We start from the raw sequence: 17,816 nt of genomic DNA, 5'->3' as shown, positions 1-17,816 counted from the left end.
AAGATATACATTTGAAGTTGGAAGTTAACATACACCTTAGCCAAATACATTTAAACTCTGTTTTTCACAATTCCTGACATTTAATCCTAGTAAAATTTCCCTGGCTTAGGTCAGTTAGGATCACCACTTTATTTTAAGAATGTGAAATGTCATGTAATTTATTTCAGCTTTTATTTATTTCATCACATTCCCAGTGGGTCAGAAGTTTACCTACACTCAATTAGTATTTGGTAGCATTGCCTTTAAATTGTTTAACTTGGGTCAAATGTTTCAGGTAGCCTTCCACAAGCTTCCCACAATAAGTTGGGGTAATTTTGGCCCATTCCTTCTGACAGAGCTCGTGTAACTGAGACAGGTTTGTAGGCCTCCTTGCTTTTTCAGTTCTGCCTACACATTTTCTATAGGTCTGAGGTCAGGGCTTTGTGATGGCCACTCCAATACCTTGACTTTGTTGTCCATAAGCCATTTTGCAACAACTTTGTAAGTATGCTTGGGGTCATTGTCCATTTGGAAGAGCCATTTGCGACCAAGCTTTAACTTCCTGACTGATGTCTTGAGATGTTGCTTCAATATATGCACATAATTGTCCTGCCCCATGATGCCATCTATTTTGTGAAGTGCACCAGTCCCTCCTGCAGCAAAGCACCCCCACAACATAATGCTGCCATCCCTGTGCTTCACGGTTGGGATGGTGTTCTTCGGCTTGCAAGCCACCCACCTTTTCCTCCAACCGGAACAATGGTCATTATGGCCAAACAGTTCTATTTTTGTTTCATCAGACCAAAAAGTACAATCTTCGTCCCCATGTGCAGTTGCAAACCGTAGTCTGGATTTTTTTTATGGTGGTTTTGGAGCAGTGGCTTCTTCCTTGCTGAGCGGCTATGTCAATATAGGACTCGTTTTACTGTGGATATAGATACTTTTGTACCTGTTTCCCTCAGCATCTTCACAAGGTCCTTTGCTGTTGTTCTGAGATTGATTAGCACTTTTCTCACCAAAGTACATTCATCTCTAGGAGACAGAATGTGTCTCCTTCCTGAGCTGCGTGGTCCCATGGTGTTTATACTTGCATACTATTGTTTGTAAAGATGAATGTGGTACCTTCAGGCATTTGGAAATTGCTCCCAAGGATGAACCAGACATGAGGAGCTCTACACATTTTTTTCTGAGGTCTTGGCTGATTTCTTTAGATCTTCCCATGATGTCAAGCAAAGAGGCACTGAATTTGAAGGTAAGCCTTGAAATACATCCACAGGTACACCTCCAATTGCCTCATTATATTTATTAGCCTATCAGAAGCTTCTAAAGCCATTACATAATTTTCTGGAATTTTCCAAGCTGTTTAAAGGCACAGTCAACTTAGGGTATGTAAACTTCTGACCCACTGGAATTGTGATACAGTGAGTTATATGTGAAATAATCTGTCTGTAAACAACTGTTGGAAAAATTACTTGTGTCATGCACAAAGTGGATGTCCTAACCGACTTGCCAAAACTATAGTTTGTTAACAATACATTTGTGGAGTGGTTGTAAAATGAGCTTTAATGACTGTTAGTATAATTTCATTATGCCAATGTGCTTTCATCAATTGAAAGCCCTTCATCTATTTTATGAGAATTTGTAAGATTTCTTGTTTGCATAAAATAGACGCAGACTAGTCTTTAAATAATAGGTAATAGAATTTATTCTCGGAGCGCGCTCCCACTCAAAACACATGCATCAGTTTAAATACAGATCATGACGTCATTTCACTGTCTTAACCGAACCCCCCCCCCCCCTCTCGACAGGACAAAGTAAGGTGAAAAGTTCATTCTAACTTACTAACACACTCCCAGATAACTTTTGACCCCTCAACATTATCGATCACCACTGAACTGACAGGTTTAATTAACAGAAACCTTAGGAATGCACTCACTGCCTAATCTAAAAATCCCAGAGCTAAGTTTCAGGTTGGGTCAACCATAGGCTAACGACCTTATGTGTTTACACAGTCCACAACCCATTTGTTCCTGCCCAGTTGGAATGGTTTTATTACTCCTTTCTCCTGTCACACAATTTCTTCTTATGAACTCATATTGTCTATTAAACATACAGAGTATAAGTTTACCTAGACACAATTCTATTTAAAATGGGGATATTGTTTATTCATTTATCCATAATAAATCCATAATAAATTCAACAATGACTCCAACCTAAGTGTATGTAAACTTCCGACTTCAACTGTAATGTTGCTCCCAGACAAGGTCCAAATCTGTCATTCGTCTGAAGAAAATAAGGAAATACAAGGGGCGGATATCAGGGTGCCTTGTGAGAATTTGTCAGCGAGTGTGTAACCTGCCTTTACTATCCGTTCTATTGGCCAATGTGCAATCACTGTAGAATTAACTGGATGAGCTCTTACCAACGGGACATTAAAAACTATAATATCTAATGTTTCACTGAGTCGTGGCTGAACAACGACATGGATATGTTTGAATCCTCCTACACAGGCTCTGATGCTTGTTGGATGTGGCAGGGCTTGCAAACTATTACGGACTACAAAGGGAAACCCACCCGAGAGCTGCCCAGTGACACAAGCCTACCAGACGGGCTAAATGCCTTTTATGCTCACTTCGAGGCAAGCAACACTGAAGCATGCATGAGAGCACCAGCTGTTCCGGACGACTGTGATTACGCTCTCTGTAGCCGATGTGAGCAAGGCCGCGGGGCCAGACGGATTTCCAGGACATGTACTCAGAACATGCGCGGACCAACTGGCAACTGTCTTCACTGACATTTTCAAACTCTCCCTTACTGAGTCTGTAATATCTACACTACCGGTTAAAAGTTTAAGAACACATACTCATTCAAGAGTTTTCTTTATTTTACTATTTTATACATTGTAGAATAATAGTGAAGACATCAAAATGAGGAAATAACACATATGGAAACATGTAGTAACCAAAAAAGTGTTAAACTAAATATATTGAATATCTGCCCTTTGAAGATATTTGAATATATTTGCCCTTTGCCTTGATGACAGCTTTGCACACTCTTGGAATTTTCTCAACCAGCTTCACCTGGAATGGTTTTCCAACAGTCTTGAAGGAGTTCCCACAAATGCTGAGCATATGTTGGCTGCTTTTCCTTCACTCTGAGGTCAGTTGATTGTGGAAGCCAGGTCATCTGATGCAGCACTCCATCACTCTCCTTCTCTGTAAAATCGTCATTACACAGCCTGGAGGAGTGTTGGGTCACTGTCCTGTTGAAAAACAAATGATAGTCCCACTAATCGCAAACCAGATGGGATGGCGTATCGCTGCAGAATGCTGTGGTAGCCATGCTGGTTAAGTGTGCTTTGAATTCTAAATAAATCACAGACAGTGTCACCAGCAAAGCAACTCCACACCATAACACTCCCTCCTCCATGCTTTATTGTGGGAAATACACATGAGGAGATCCACACGACGGTTGGAACCAAAAATCTCCAATTTGGACTCCACATTTCCACTGGTCCAATGTCCATTGTTTGTGTTTCTTGGCCCAAGCAAGTCTTTTCTTATTATTGGTGTCCTTTAGTAGTGGTTTCTTTGCAGCAATTCGGCCATGAAGGCCTGATTCACTCAGTCTCCTCTGAATTGTTGATGTTTAAAAAATATATATATATTTCACCTTTATTTAACCAGGTAGGCCAGTTGAGTTATCATTTACAACTGCGACCTGGCCAAGATAAAGCCAAGCAGAGCGACACAAACAACAACACAGAGTTACACATGAAATAAACAAACCGATAGTCAGTAACACAATAGAAAAAATATATATACAGTGTGTGCAAATGAGGTAAGATTAGGGAGGTAAGGCAATAAATAGGCCGTAGTGGCGAAGTAATTACAATTTAGCAATTAAACACTGGAGTGATAGATGTGCAGAAAATGAATGCAAAATTTAAATAAATAAAAAATACCAATATGGGGATCTGTAGCTCAGTTGGTAGAGCATGGCGCTTGTAACGCCAGGGTAGTGGGTTCGATCCCCGGGACCACCCATACGTAGAATGTATGCACACATGACTGTAAGTCGCTTTGGATAAAAGCGTCTGCTAAATGGCATATATTATGAGGTAGTTGGATGGGCTATTTACAGATGGGCTATTTCTAGATGGGCTATGTACAGGTGCAGTGATCTGTGAGCTGCTGTGACAGCTGATGCTTAAACTTAGTGAGGGAGATATGAGTCTCCAGCTTCAGTGATTTTTGCAATTCGTTCCAGTCAATGGCAGCAGAGAACTGGAAGGAAAGGCGGCCAAAGGAGGAATAGGCTTTGGGGTGTGACCAGTAAAATATACCTGCTGGAGCGAGTGCTACGTTTGGGTGCTGCTATGGTGACCAGTGAGCTGAGATAAGGCGGGGCTTTTTCAAGCAAAGACTTATAGATTACCTGGAGCTAGTGGGTTTGGCGACGAATTTGAAGCGAGGGCCAGCCAACAAGAGCATACATGTTGCAGAGGTGGGTAGTATATGGGGCTTTGGTGTACAAAATGGACTGCACTGTGATAGACTGCATCCAATTTCCTGAGTAGAGTATTGGAGGCTATTTTAGAAATGATATCGCCGAAGTCAAGGATCGGTAGGATGGTCAGTTTTACAAATGTATGTTTGGCAGCATGAGCAAAGGATGCTTTGTTGCGAAATAGGAAGCTGATTCTAGATTTCATTTTGGATTGGAGATGCTTAATGTGAGTCTGGAAGGAGAGTTTACAGTCTAACCAGACACCTAGGTATTTGTAATTGTCCACATATTCCAGAGTAGTCCAGAGTAGTGATGCTAGACTGGCGGGTAGGTGCGGGCAGCGATCGGTTGAAGAGCATGCATTTAGTTTTACTTCCATTTAAGAGCAGTTGGAGGCCACGGAAGGAGAGTTGTATGGCATTGAAGCTCGTCTGGAGGTTTGTTAACACAGTGTTCAAAGAAGGGCCAGAAGTATACAGAATGGCGTCGTCTGCATAGAGGTGGATCAGAGAATCACCAGCAGCAAGAGCGACATCATCGATGTACACAGAGAAAAGAGTCGGCCTGAGAATTTAACCCTGTGGCACCCCCATAGAGGCTGCCAGAGGTCCGGTCAACAGGCCCTCCGATTTGACACACTGAACTCTGTCTGAGAAGTAGTTGGTGAACCAGGCGAGGCAGTCATTTGAGAAACCAAGGCTGTTGAGTCTGCCGATAAGAATGTGGTGATTGACAAAGTCGGAAGCCTTGGCCAGGTCGATGAAGGCAGCTGCACAGTATTGTCTTTTATCGATGGCGATTATGACCAGCTCCCATGACCAGCTCCGAAACCAGATTAAAAAGCAAAGAAGGTACGGTGGGTTTCGAAATGATCGGTGATCTGTTTGTTAACTTGACTATCGAAGACCTTAGAAAGGCAGGGTAGGATAGATATAGGTCTGTAACAGTTTGGGTCTAGAGTGTCTCCCCCTTTGAAGAGGGGGATGACCGCTACAGCTTTCCAATCTTTGGGGATCTCAGACGATACGAAAGAGAGGTTGAACAGGCTGGTAATAGGGGTTTTAACGATTGTGTCGGTTAATTTTAGAGAGTGTCCAGATTGTCTAGCTGATTGTAGGGGTCCAGATTTTTCAACTCTTTCAGAACATCAGCTATCTGGATTTGGGTGAAGAAGAAATGGGGAGGCTTGGGCAAGTAGCTGTGGGGGGTGCAGGGCTGTTGACCGGGGTAGGGGTAGCCAGGTGGAAAGCATGGCCAAAGGTTGAAAAATGCTTATTGAAATTCTCAATTATCGTGGATTTATCGGTGGTGACAGTGTTTCGTAGCCTCAGTGCAGTGGGCAGCTGGGAGGAGGTGCTCTTATTCTCCATGGACTTTACAGTGTCCCAGAACGTTTTGGAGTTTGTGCTACTGGATGCAAATTTCTGTTTGAAAAAGCTAGCCTTAGCTTTCCTAGCTGCCTGTGGATATTGGTTCCTAACTTCCCTGAAATGTTGCATATCGTGGGGGCTATTCGATGCTAATGCAGTATGCCACAGGATGTTTTTGAACTGGTCAAGGGCAGTCAGGTCTGGAGTGAACCAAGGGCTATATCTGTTCCTGGTTCAACATTTTTTGAATGGGGCATGCTTATTTAAGATGGTGAGGAAAGCACTTTTAAAGAATAACCAGGTATCCTCCACTGACGGAATGAGGTCAGTATCCTTCAAGGATACCTGGGCCAGGTTGATTAGAAAGGCCTGCTCGCTGAAGTGTTTTAGGGAGCGTTTGACAGTGATGAGGGGTAGTCATTTGACCGCAGACCAATTAGGGACGCAGGCAATGAGGCAGTGGTCGCTGAGATCCTGGTTGAAGACAGCAGAGGTGTATTTAGAGGGCAGGTTGGTCAGGATGGTGCCCGTGTTTACAGATTTGGGGTTGTACCTGGTAGGCTCATTGATCATTTGTGTGAGATTGAGCGCATCTAGCTTAGATTGTAGGACGGCCGGGGTGTTAAGCATGTCCCAGTTTAGATCACCTAACAGTACGAGCTCTGTAGATGGGGGGCAATCAATTCACATATGGTGTCCAGGGCACAGCTTGGGGCAGAAGGTGGTCTTATAACAAGCGACAACAGTGAGAGACTTGTTTCTGGAAAGGTGGATTTTTAGAAGTAGAACCTTTGAATTGTTTGGGCACAGACCTGGATAGTAATGACAGAACTCTGCAGGCTGTCTCTGCAGTAGATTGCAACTCCGTCCCCTTTGGCAGTTCTATCTTGTCGGAAAATGTTATAGTTAGGGATGGAAATCTCAGGATTTTTGGTGGCCTTCCTAAGCCAGGATTCAGACACGGCTAGGAAATCCGGGTTGGCAGAGTGTGTTAAAGCAGTGAGTAAAACAAACTTAGGGAGGAGGCTTCTAATGTTAACATGCATGAAACCAAGGTTTTTACGGTTACAGAAGTCAACAAATGAGAGCGCCTGGGGAATGGGAGTGGAGCTCGGCGCTGCAGGGTCTGGACTAACTTCTACATCACCAGAGGAACAGGATAAGGGTACGGCTAAAGGCTATAAGAACTGGTTGTTTTGTGCATTCGGAACAGATAGTAAAAGGAACAGGTTTCTGGGCGCGGAAGAATAGATTCAAGGCATAATGTACCAACAAGGGTATGGTAGGATGTGAATACAGTGTAGGTAAACCTAGGCATTGAGTGATGATGAGAGAGGTTTTGTCTCTAGAGACATAATTAAGACCAGGTGAGGTCACTGCATGTGTGGGAGGTGAAACAAGAGGGCTAGCTATGGCATATTGAGCAGGGCTGGAGTCTCTTCAGTGAAATAAGACAATAATCACTAACCAAAACAGCAATGGACAAGACATATTGACATTAGGGAGAGGCATGCGCAGGCAAGTGATCATAGGGACCAGTGGGAGGCTAGGCGAGCTGGAGACACGGCGATTCGGACAGCTAGCGGGCCGGGGATAGCAGGCTTGCAGAAGAGCCTTAGAAGGGATGTCGCGACGGAAGAAGTCTTTTGTGGCCCCCTGGGACGGTTACGTCGGCAGACCAGTCGTGTTGGATTGGCAGGGCTCCGTGTAGGCAGTGAAAGGGTCCAGACCAATTGGCAAAATAGGTATTGTGGCCTAAGAAATTGTCTGATGGTCCCCTAAACTAACAGTACGATATGCTCTAGACAGCTAGCGGGCCGCGGATAGCAGGCTAGCGGATGGGACTTCAGGGGACGTCGCGACGGAGGAGCCTATTGAAACCACTTGGGCGGATTTTGTTGTTGATGTGTTGAGATGTGTCTGTTACTTGAACTCTGAAGCATTTTTTGGGTTGCAATCTGAGGCTGGTAACTCTAATGAATTTATCCTCTGCAGCAGAGGTAACTCTGGATCTTCCATTCCTGTGGCGGTCCTCATGAGAGTCAGTTTCATCATAGCGCTTGATGGTTTTTACAACTGCACTTGAAGAAACTTTCAAAGTTCTTGAAGTGTTCTGTATTGACTGACCTTCATGTCTTAAAGTAATGATGGACTGTTGTTTCTCTTTGCTTATATGAGCTGTTCTTGCCATAATATGGACTTGGTCTTTTACCAAATAGGGCTATCTTTTGTATATCCCCCTACATTGTCAAAGCACGACATGAAGCTGGTTGAGAGAATGCCAAGTGTGTGCAAATATGTCATCAAGGCAAGAGTGGCTATTTGAAGAATCTCAAATATAAAATATATTTTGATTTGTTTAATACTTATTTTGTTACTACATGATTCCGTATGCGTTATTCTACATGTATGAAATAGTAACAATAAAGAACAACTCTTGAATGAGTAGGTGTTCTAAAACTTTTGACCGGTAGTGTACATGTATCAAGCAGACCACCATAGTCCCTATGCCTAAGAAAGCGAATGTATCCTGTCTAAATGTCTACCGCCCGGTAGCACTCACGTCGGTAGCCATAAAGTGCTTTGAAGGGCTGGTCATGGCTCACATCAACACCATCATCACTAGACCCACTCCAATTTGCATACCACCCCAACAGAAACACAGATGACGGAATCTCGATTGCGCTCCACACTGCCCTTTCCCACTTTGACAAAAGGAACACCTATGTGAGAATGCTGTTCATTGACTACAGTTTAGCGTTCAACATCATAGTGCCCACAAAGCTCATCACTTAGCTAAGGACCCTGGGATTAAACACCTCCCTCTGAAATTGGATCCTGTACTTCCTGACACCTGGACTATTTACATTGACCCCCTCCCTTTGTTTTTACACCGCTGCTACTCAGTTGTGGAAAAAGTAACAAATTGTCATACTTGAGTAAAAGTAAAGATACCTTAATAGAACATGACTCAGGTAAAAGTGAAAGTCACCCAGTAAAATACTACTTGAGTAAAAGTCTAAAAGTGTTTGGTTTTAAATATTCTTAAGTGTCAAAAGTAAATGTAATTGTTAAAATATACTTAAGAATCAAAAGTAAAATGTCAAATTCCTTATATTAAGCAAACCAGATGGGACAATTTGCTTGTTTTTTTTTATGTATGGTTAGCCAGGGGCACACTCCAACACTCAGATATAATTTACAAACGAAGCATTTGTGTTTAGTGAGTCTGACAGAAAAGAGACAGTGGGGATGACCAGGGATGTTCTCTTGATAAATGTGTGAATTAGATCATTTTCCTGTCCTGCTAAGCATTCAAGTACTTTTGTTTGTTAAGGAAAATGTATGGAGTAAAAAGTACATTATTTTCTTTAGGAATGTAGTGAAGTAAAAGTTGTCAAAAATATAAATACAAAAGTACAGATACCCCCAAAAAACGACTTAAGTAGTACTTTAAAGTATTTTTTACTTATGCATAGTCACTTTACCCCTATCTACATGTACAAATTGCCTCAACTAACCTGTACCCCCACACATGGACTCGGTACCGGTACCCCCTGTATATTTCCTCGTTATTGTTATTTTATTGGTTTACTTTTTCTTTTTTAGTTTAGTTTATTTAGTAAATATTTTCTTAACACTATTTATTGAACTGTATTGTTGGTTAAGGGCTTTGTAGTAAGTAAGCATTTCACGTAAAGGTCTATTCGGCACAGGTGACTAATAAAATTGTATTTCATTTGATTTGATTTAACATGACAGCTGCATGTTCTAAATTCCTCGATTTAAATTGAGACCTTCCACTAAACATAGCCTACATGTAAAATCATTTGTAAATTACCTTGTATTTTCCTGTTACGGTGAATTAAAGTTGGCTACTCAAAACCTTGTCAGATAGGTCTATTAGAACATTTTGCTAGCATGTTAGCTACACTACATGAGCGAAAGTATATGGACACCCGCTCGTTGAACATCTCATTACAAAATGATGGGCATTAATATGGAGTTTGTCCCCATTTGCTGCAATAACAGGCTCCACTCTTCTGGGAAGGCTTTCCACTATGTTGGAACAATGCTGTGGGGACATTAGTGAGGTTGGACACTGATGGGCGATTAGGCCTGGCTCGCAGTCGGTGTTCCAATTCACCCCGAAGATGTTTGATGAGGTTGAGGTCAGGGCTCTGTGCAGGCCAGTCACGTTTTTCCACACTGATCTCAACCAACCATTTCTGTATGGACCTCGCTTTGTTCACGGGGGCATTGTCAAGCCAACTTTAATTCACCATAACAGGAAAATACAAGGTAATTATTTACAAGTATGCTATGGCAAGCTTCTTACTTACTGTTGTGAATGTGAAGAAATGAAAACAGTGGGAGGTCTCAATTTAAATGGAGGGATTTAGAACATGTTAAATGCCGAATAGACCTTACCGTGAAGTGCTTACTTACAGTTGAAGTCGAAAGTTTACAAACACTTAGGTTGGAGTCATTAAAACTAGTTTTTCAACCACTCCACAAATTCCTTGTTAACAAATTATAGTTTTGGCAAGTCGGTTAGGACATCTACTTTGTGCATGACACAATAGTTTTTTCCAACAATTGTTTACAGACAGATTATTTCACTTATAATTCACTGTATCACAATTCCAGTGGGTCAGAAGTTTACATACACTAAATTGGCTGTGCCTTTAATCAGCTTGGAAAATTACAGAAAATGCAAGCCGAAGAACACCATCCCAACCGTGAAGCACGAGGGTGGCAGCATCATGTTGTGGGGGTGCTTTGCTGCAGGAGGGACTGGTGCACTTCACAAAATAGATGGCATCATGAGGTAGGAAAATTATGTGGACATATTGAAGCAACAACTCAAGACATGAGTCAGGAAGTTAAAGTTTGGTTGCAAATGGCTCTTCCAAATGGACAATGACCCCAAGCATACTTCCAAAGTTGTGGCAAAATGGCTTAAGGACAACAAAGTCAGGGTATAGAAGTGGCCATCACAAAGCCCTGACCTCAATCCTATAACTGAAAAAGCATGTGTGAGCAAGGAGGCCTACAAACCTGACTTAGTTACACCAGCTCTGTCAGGAGCAATGGGCCAAAATTCACCCAACTTATTGTGGGAAACTTGTGGAAGGCTACCCTAAACGTTTGACCCAAGTTAAACAATTTAAAGGCAATTTTACCAAATACTAATTGAGTGTATGTAAACTTCTGACCCACTGGGAATGTGATGAAAGAAATAAAAGCTGAAATAAATCATTCTCTCTACTATTATTCTGACATTTCACATTCTTAAAATAAAGTGGTGATCCTAACTGCCCTAAAACAGAGATTAAATGTCAGGATTTGTGAAAAACTGATTTTAAATGTATTTGCCTAAGGTGTATGTAAAGTTCCGACTTCAACTGTACAAGCCTTTAACCAACAATACAGATCAAGAAATAGAGCTAAAAATGTTGCTAAACAAACTAAAAGTAAGAAAAGGGGCCTTCCCTATAAACTGTTGCCACAAAGTTGGAAGCACTGTATGCTGTAGCATAAAGATATCCCTTCTCTAGAACTAAGGGGCCTAGCCCGAACCATGAAAAACAGCCACACACCATTATTCCTCCTCCGCCAAACTTTACAGTGGGCACTATGCATTGGGACAGGTAGCGTTCTCCTGGCATCCGCCAATCCCAGATTCATCCGTCGGACTGCCAGATGGTGAAGTGTGATTCATCACTACAGAGAACGCGTTTCCACTGCTCCAGAGTCCAATGGCTTTACACAACTCCAGCCGATGCTTGGCATTGCGCATGGTGATCTTAGGCTTGTGTGTTGAGACTGAGAGGACTGGATGCTTCATAAACCTCTATATGTGTACCTATACATTTCGTCAAGACCAACTGTTTCACGTGAGTTTTGCAAACAGGATGGAACTTTAGTAGATAACAGCATCTTAACTTGGCACTTTGAGGCTGCTTGGTCTGGGAGGCAGGTGCATAGTCTACACTGTAAAAATAGTAAGCCTCAAAACACCATGATTGTGTAATGAAACCATAAAACGCAGTGCATCTAACCTGATATCTGGTGTTTGAATGTAAACCCAATGTACGGTGCATTCAGAAAGTATTCAGACCCCTTGACTTTTTCCACATTTTGTTACATTACAGCCTTATTCTAAAATGTATTATTTTTTTGTTGTCATCAATCTACATACATTACCCCATAATGACAAAGCTAATGAAACTGAAATATCACATTTACATAAGTATTCAGCACTTTGTTGAAGCCCCTTTAGCAGCGATTACAGCAGCGATTACAGCCTTTGTCTTCTTGGCTACAAGCTTGGCAGAGTTTCTCCCATTCTTCTCTGCAGATCCTCTCAAGCTCTGTCAGGTTGGATGGGGAGCGTCGCTACACAGCTATTTTCAGGTTTCTCCAGAGATGTTCGATCAGGTTCAAGTCCAGGCTCAGGCTGGGCCACTCAAGGACATTCCGAGACTTGTCCCATAGCCACTCCTGCGTTGTTTTGGCTGTGTGCTTAGGGTCATTGTCCTGTTGGAATATGAACCTTTGCCACAGTCTGCAGTCCTGAGCGCTCTGGAGTAGGTTTCCATCAAGGATCTCTCTGTACTTTGCTCCGTTCATCTTTCCCTTGATCCTGACTAGTCCCCCAGTCCCTGCCGCTGAAAAACATCTCCACAACAAGATGCTGCCCAAACCATGCTTCACCGTAGGGATGGTGCCAGGTTTCCTTCAGACTTGATGCTTGGCATTCAGGCTAAAGAGTTCAATCTTGGTTTCATCAGACTATAGAATCTGGTTTCTCATGGTCTGCGAGTCCTTTAGGTACTTTTTGGCAAACTCCAAGCGGGCTGTCATGTGCCTTTTACTGAGGAGTGGCTTCCATCTGGCCACTCTACCATAAAGGCCTGATTGGTGGAGTGCTGTAGAGATGGTTGTTCGTCTGGAAAGTTCTCCCATCTCCACAGAGGAACTGGAGCTCTGTCAGAGTGACCATCGGGTTCTTGGTCACCTCCCTGTCCAAGGCCCTTCTCCCACAATTGCTCAGTTTGTTCAGGTGGCCAGCTCTAGGAAGAGTCTTGGTGGTTCTAAACTTCTTCCATTTAAGAATGATATAGGTCACTGTGTTCGTGGGGACCTTCAATGCTGCAGACATTTATTCGCACTCTTCCCCAGATCCGTGCCTCGACATAATCCTGTCTCACAGCTCTACGGACAATTCCTTCGGCATCGTGACTTGTTTTTAGTGAGGTCTGCACAACGCATTACAGGGGGCAAACTACCTGCCCTCCAGGACACCTACACCACCCGATGTCACAGAAAGGCCATAAAGATCATCAACAACAACCACCTGAGCCACTGCCTGTTCACCCCGCTATCATCCAGAAGGCGAGGTCAGTACAGGTGCATCAAAGCAGGGACCGAGAGACTGAAAAACAGCTTCTATCTCAAGGCCATCAGACTGTTAAACAGCCACCACTAACATTGAGTGGCTGCTGCCAACACACTGACTCAACTCCAGTCACTTTAATAATGGAAATTGATGGAAAAATACATCACTAGCCTCTTTAAACAATGCTACTTAATATACTGTTTACATACCCTACATTACTCATCTCATATGTATATGCATATACTGTACTCTATACCATCTACTCCATCTTGCCTATGCCGTTCTGTACCATCACACATTCATATATCTTTATGTACATATTCTTTATCCCTTTACACTTGTGTGTATAAGGTAGTAGTTTTGGAATTGTTAGGTTAGATTACTCGTTGGTTATTACTGCATTGTCGGAACTAGAAGCACAAGCATTTCGCTACACTCGCATTAACATCTGCTAACCATGTGTATGTGACAAATTTGATTAGATTTTTTTCTCTGACATGCACTGTCAATTGTGCAACCTTATATAGACAGGTGTGTCTTTCCAAATCATGTCCATTCAATTGAATTGACCACAGGTCGACTCCAATCAATTTGTAGAAAAATCTCAAGGATGGTCAATGGAAACAGGATGCACCTGAGCTCAATTTCGAGTCTCATAGCAAAGGGTCTGAATACTTATGTAAATAAGATATTTCAGTTTTTTTTATTTGCATATATTTGCAAACATTTCTAAAAACCTGCTTTCGCTTCATCGTTATGTGGTATTGTATGTAGATTTGATGAGGAAAAAAATGTATTTAATCAATTTAAGAATAAGGCTGAAATGTAACAAAATGTGGAAAAAGGGAAGGGGTCTGAATACTTTCCGAATGCACTGTAAGTGTTATGATATTGGAATTGTACACACTCAACCACAAAGAAAAGAAAAATCTGTGATAAATTGAAATTGACTCAAAAAAACAACCAACATGTACTTAATATAAATAATGCAATTTGTTTTAATGATTTATTAATTTAACCAAAAATGTTACAAATAAATCAAACTAAACATGTTTCTCAAATTGTACTGAAAGTAATATTTTATATGATAACCAAAGAGAGAACATTTTGTGATTGAATGAATTCGGTCTGGTTTTAATTTCCTTGCACTTCCTATATGTTTTTAGAGGATTGTGGGTAGTAGATTTAAAAATATATATATTTTACACAATGTTATATGTGTAGCACATGGGGATGTGTGAAACTTACCCTTCAGCATGAAGCGTATAGCTAGCTTTTTGTGTGGCGTGTGACTGGTAAGAAGATTCATTAGGGCGGTCAGGTGCTAGCAAAGCAGAGGTCCCGAGTTTGCACCAGGTATGGGCCAAATCGGGACGAAGGGGTACATATGCATGTATGAAATAAGACAAGTATACTTCTATATTAGCAGCTTGTGCCATGATGTGTAATGGATCATGATGAATGGATATCAAAACTGTCCGGCAAAATTAAGTTCAATAAGATGACCCACTCCCACATTTCCAACTTTTAATGGTAGAGGGAAATACAGTATCCTGCAATGCTTGCTGCTAAACATCCAGTTACTGCTGGCAGATTGAGCACTGTGCTCAACAGATCCTGACAGAATTGGTTAAACTGGCAAATGATCAGATACATAAATCAATGAAAATACCCCCAGAAGAAGGTATCTAATTCGGCATTAAACAGAACTTGAAACACCAAAATAGTGTTAACATTTTCCGGTAGTGCTCCCAGTCCCTGGCAAGGTGTTGCACAATACTTGATTAAAGTGGTGTACCAACACACTGCGTCATGTTTCAAAACATCTCAGGATGATGTCTTTCAATACTCCAGCCAAGATAAGGTTTTGTCTCCTTTGCGTTGGTGGCAGCTCAGTTGCCACTAGTTTTGGTGTTTCAAAGCACTTTATTTTAACAGTGTGCTCTCTCAAGGGTCTATTCACATCTTCGAGGAGTGGGAAAAATCTTGTTCAATGTGATCACTTGTTTTGAGTGTTTGTCGTCATGGTCACACGAGGAGTTGAAAGTTTGTGGTCATTTTTTTGAGAGCTCAAGGTAAAGCAAGGTCCTCATAGGTCATGTTTTGCTACTAACTATAGGCATACAGGTTTTCCCCCTCCCTGCATGTCTCATAATAGGCAACACAGGCTTGGGCTGTGGTGTTTACAATTTACATACTATGGCAGTACGTTGGACACATTGACAATGGCTTAACTTCTGAATCGTTTGTCCTGCACTTTCGCCTCTAAAGTTAAAAATATATATATTTTTTAAATACAGACCTTCACTGCATTATGTTGTGCTACTAAATCGTCCAATATACCTCTTCTATACACACTCATGGACTGTTTTGGTTTGCCTACAGGGCCTTGATGACGTCACCGGAGAGCCTCTGATTCAGAGAGATGATGACACACCAGAGACCGTCACCAGGAGGCTAAAGGCATACGAGAACCAGACACGGCCTGTGCTGGAGTACTACAGGTGCGTCGAAAACCTGAGCCATATAAACTCAGCAAAAAAAAGAAACGTCCTCTCATTGTCAACTGCGTTTATTTTCAGCAAACTTAACGTGTAAATATTTGTTCGAACATAACAAGATTCAACAACTGAGGCATAAACTGAACAGAAATTGAATAATGTGTCCCTGAAAAAAAGGGGGGTCAAAATCAAAGTAACAGTCAATATCTGGTGTATCAGCTGCATTAAGTACTGCAGTGAATCTCCTCCTCATGGACTGCACCAGATTTGTCAGTTCTTTCTTTCTACCCCACTCTTCCACCAAGGCACCTGCAAGTTCCCAAACATTTCTGGGGGGCGGGGGTGGCCCTAGCCCTCACCCTCCAATCCAACAGGTCCCAGACGTGCTCAATGGGATTGAGATCAGGGCTCATCGCTGGCCATGGCAGAACACTGACATTCCTGTCTTGCAGGAAATCACACACAGAACAAGCAGTATGGCTGGTGGCATTGTCATGCTGGAGGGTCATGTCAAGATGAGCCTACAGGAAGGGTACCCCGTGAGGGAGGAGGATGTCTTCCCTGTAACGCATAGCGTTGAGATTTCCTGCAATTACAACAAGCTCAGTCCGATGATGCTGTGACACACCGCCCCAGACCATGAAGGAACCTCCACCTCCAAAGTAAAGGCCTCGGTGTAACTCTCATTCCTTCGACGATAAACGCAAATCCGACCATCACCCCTGGTGAGACAAAACCACAACTCTTCGGTGAAGAGCACTTTTTGCCAGTCCGGGCTGGTCCAGCGACGGTGGGTTTGTGCCTACAGGCGACGTTGCCGGTGATGTCTGGTGAGGACCTGCCTTACAGCATTCCGACAAGCCCTCAGGCCAGCCTCTCTCAACCTATTGTGGACAGTTTGAGCACTGGAGGGATTGTGCTTTCCTGGTGTAACTCGGGCAGTTGTTGTTGCCATCCTGTACCAGTCCCGCAGGTGTGATATACCGATCCTGTGCAGGTGTTGTTTCACGTGGTCTGCCACAGAGGACGATCAGCTGTTCGTCCTGTCTCCCTGTAGCACTGTCTTAGGAGTCTCAGTACGGACATTGAAATGTATTGCCCTGGCCACATCTGCAGTCTTCATGCCTCCTTGCAGCATGCCTAAGGCACGTTCTCACAGATGAGCAGGGACCCTGGCCATCTTTCTTTTGGTGTTTTTCCAGAGTCAGTAGAAAGGCCTCTTTGGTGTCATAACTGTGACCTTAATTGCCAACCGTCTGTAAACTGTTAGTGTCTTAGCGACCGTTCCAGAGGTGCATGTTCATTAATTGTTTATGGTTCACTGAACAAGCATGGGACAATGAAGATCTGTGAAGTTTGGATTTTTACAAAATATCTTTGAAAGACAGGGTCCTGAAAAGGGGACGTTTCTTTTTTTGCTGAGAATATATATATATATATATACACACACTTGATTTCTGTCCCAAACATATCAGTCTAGTACAACACATTTGATATACCGTTATATTAGTTAAATGATATAAGCTGTATAATAACGTTGTTGTGGCACTTCTTATAGGCTTTAAGGCTTACTCATTATAGGCTTTAAGGCTTACTGTATATCTGCCCTTTCAAAGCTGGGACATAAGGTGGCATAGCAAACTGACATTCATCTCAATTGGATAGCTTATGCATTTAAATTCTAATTTCTAAGTGCATTGTGTGGCGGTCAAGATGAAAATCACATCTACTTATTTCACTGGCCAATTAAAAAAGCAAAAAAAGTAGGCAGAGCTCCCTGTGTACATAGGATGTTATAGCGTCCAAGTTATTGATAACATAGATGTTGGGGCTCTTTGTCACTGGTAAATTGATAAAGTTGAATAAACCCTACTACAGAGGCCAGTCTGAGAACTGAAATATCTTGGGAACTGTAACAAAGGATTCAGGTTCAGAAATGAGACCAGACAGTGAATGCATTACACTGTACAGTACTGCCTTGTCCTTTGTTAAACAGTGAATGATCTATGTTGGCAACCTTGAAAGTATTATGTAGTTAAGAACTGGGTTGCA

General features: G+C 42.3%; 2 protein-coding genes across 2 annotated transcripts in view; one reads left to right on the top strand and one right to left on the bottom strand.

Moving 5' to 3' along the window:
- Positions 1 to 17,816, bottom strand: part of LOC127931865 (uncharacterized) — a 143,435-nt gene that overhangs the window by 25,441 nt on the left and 100,178 nt on the right. The window lies entirely within an intron of this gene.
- Positions 1 to 17,816, top strand: part of LOC118387922 (GTP:AMP phosphotransferase AK3, mitochondrial) — a 47,854-nt gene that overhangs the window by 28,719 nt on the left and 1,319 nt on the right. The window contains exon 4 of the mRNA XM_035776752.2: positions 15,649 to 15,767. Within this exon, the coding sequence (XP_035632645.1) occupies positions 15,649 to 15,767 (119 nt within the window). The remainder of the gene's footprint in view (positions 1 to 15,648; positions 15,768 to 17,816) is intronic.

Source organism: Oncorhynchus keta, chromosome 9, assembly GCF_023373465.1.
Source record: "Oncorhynchus keta strain PuntledgeMale-10-30-2019 chromosome 9, Oket_V2, whole genome shotgun sequence".
Classification (NCBI taxonomy): Eukaryota; Metazoa; Chordata; class Actinopteri; order Salmoniformes; family Salmonidae; genus Oncorhynchus; species Oncorhynchus keta.
This window is presented reverse-complemented; position numbering and strand designations above follow the sequence as displayed.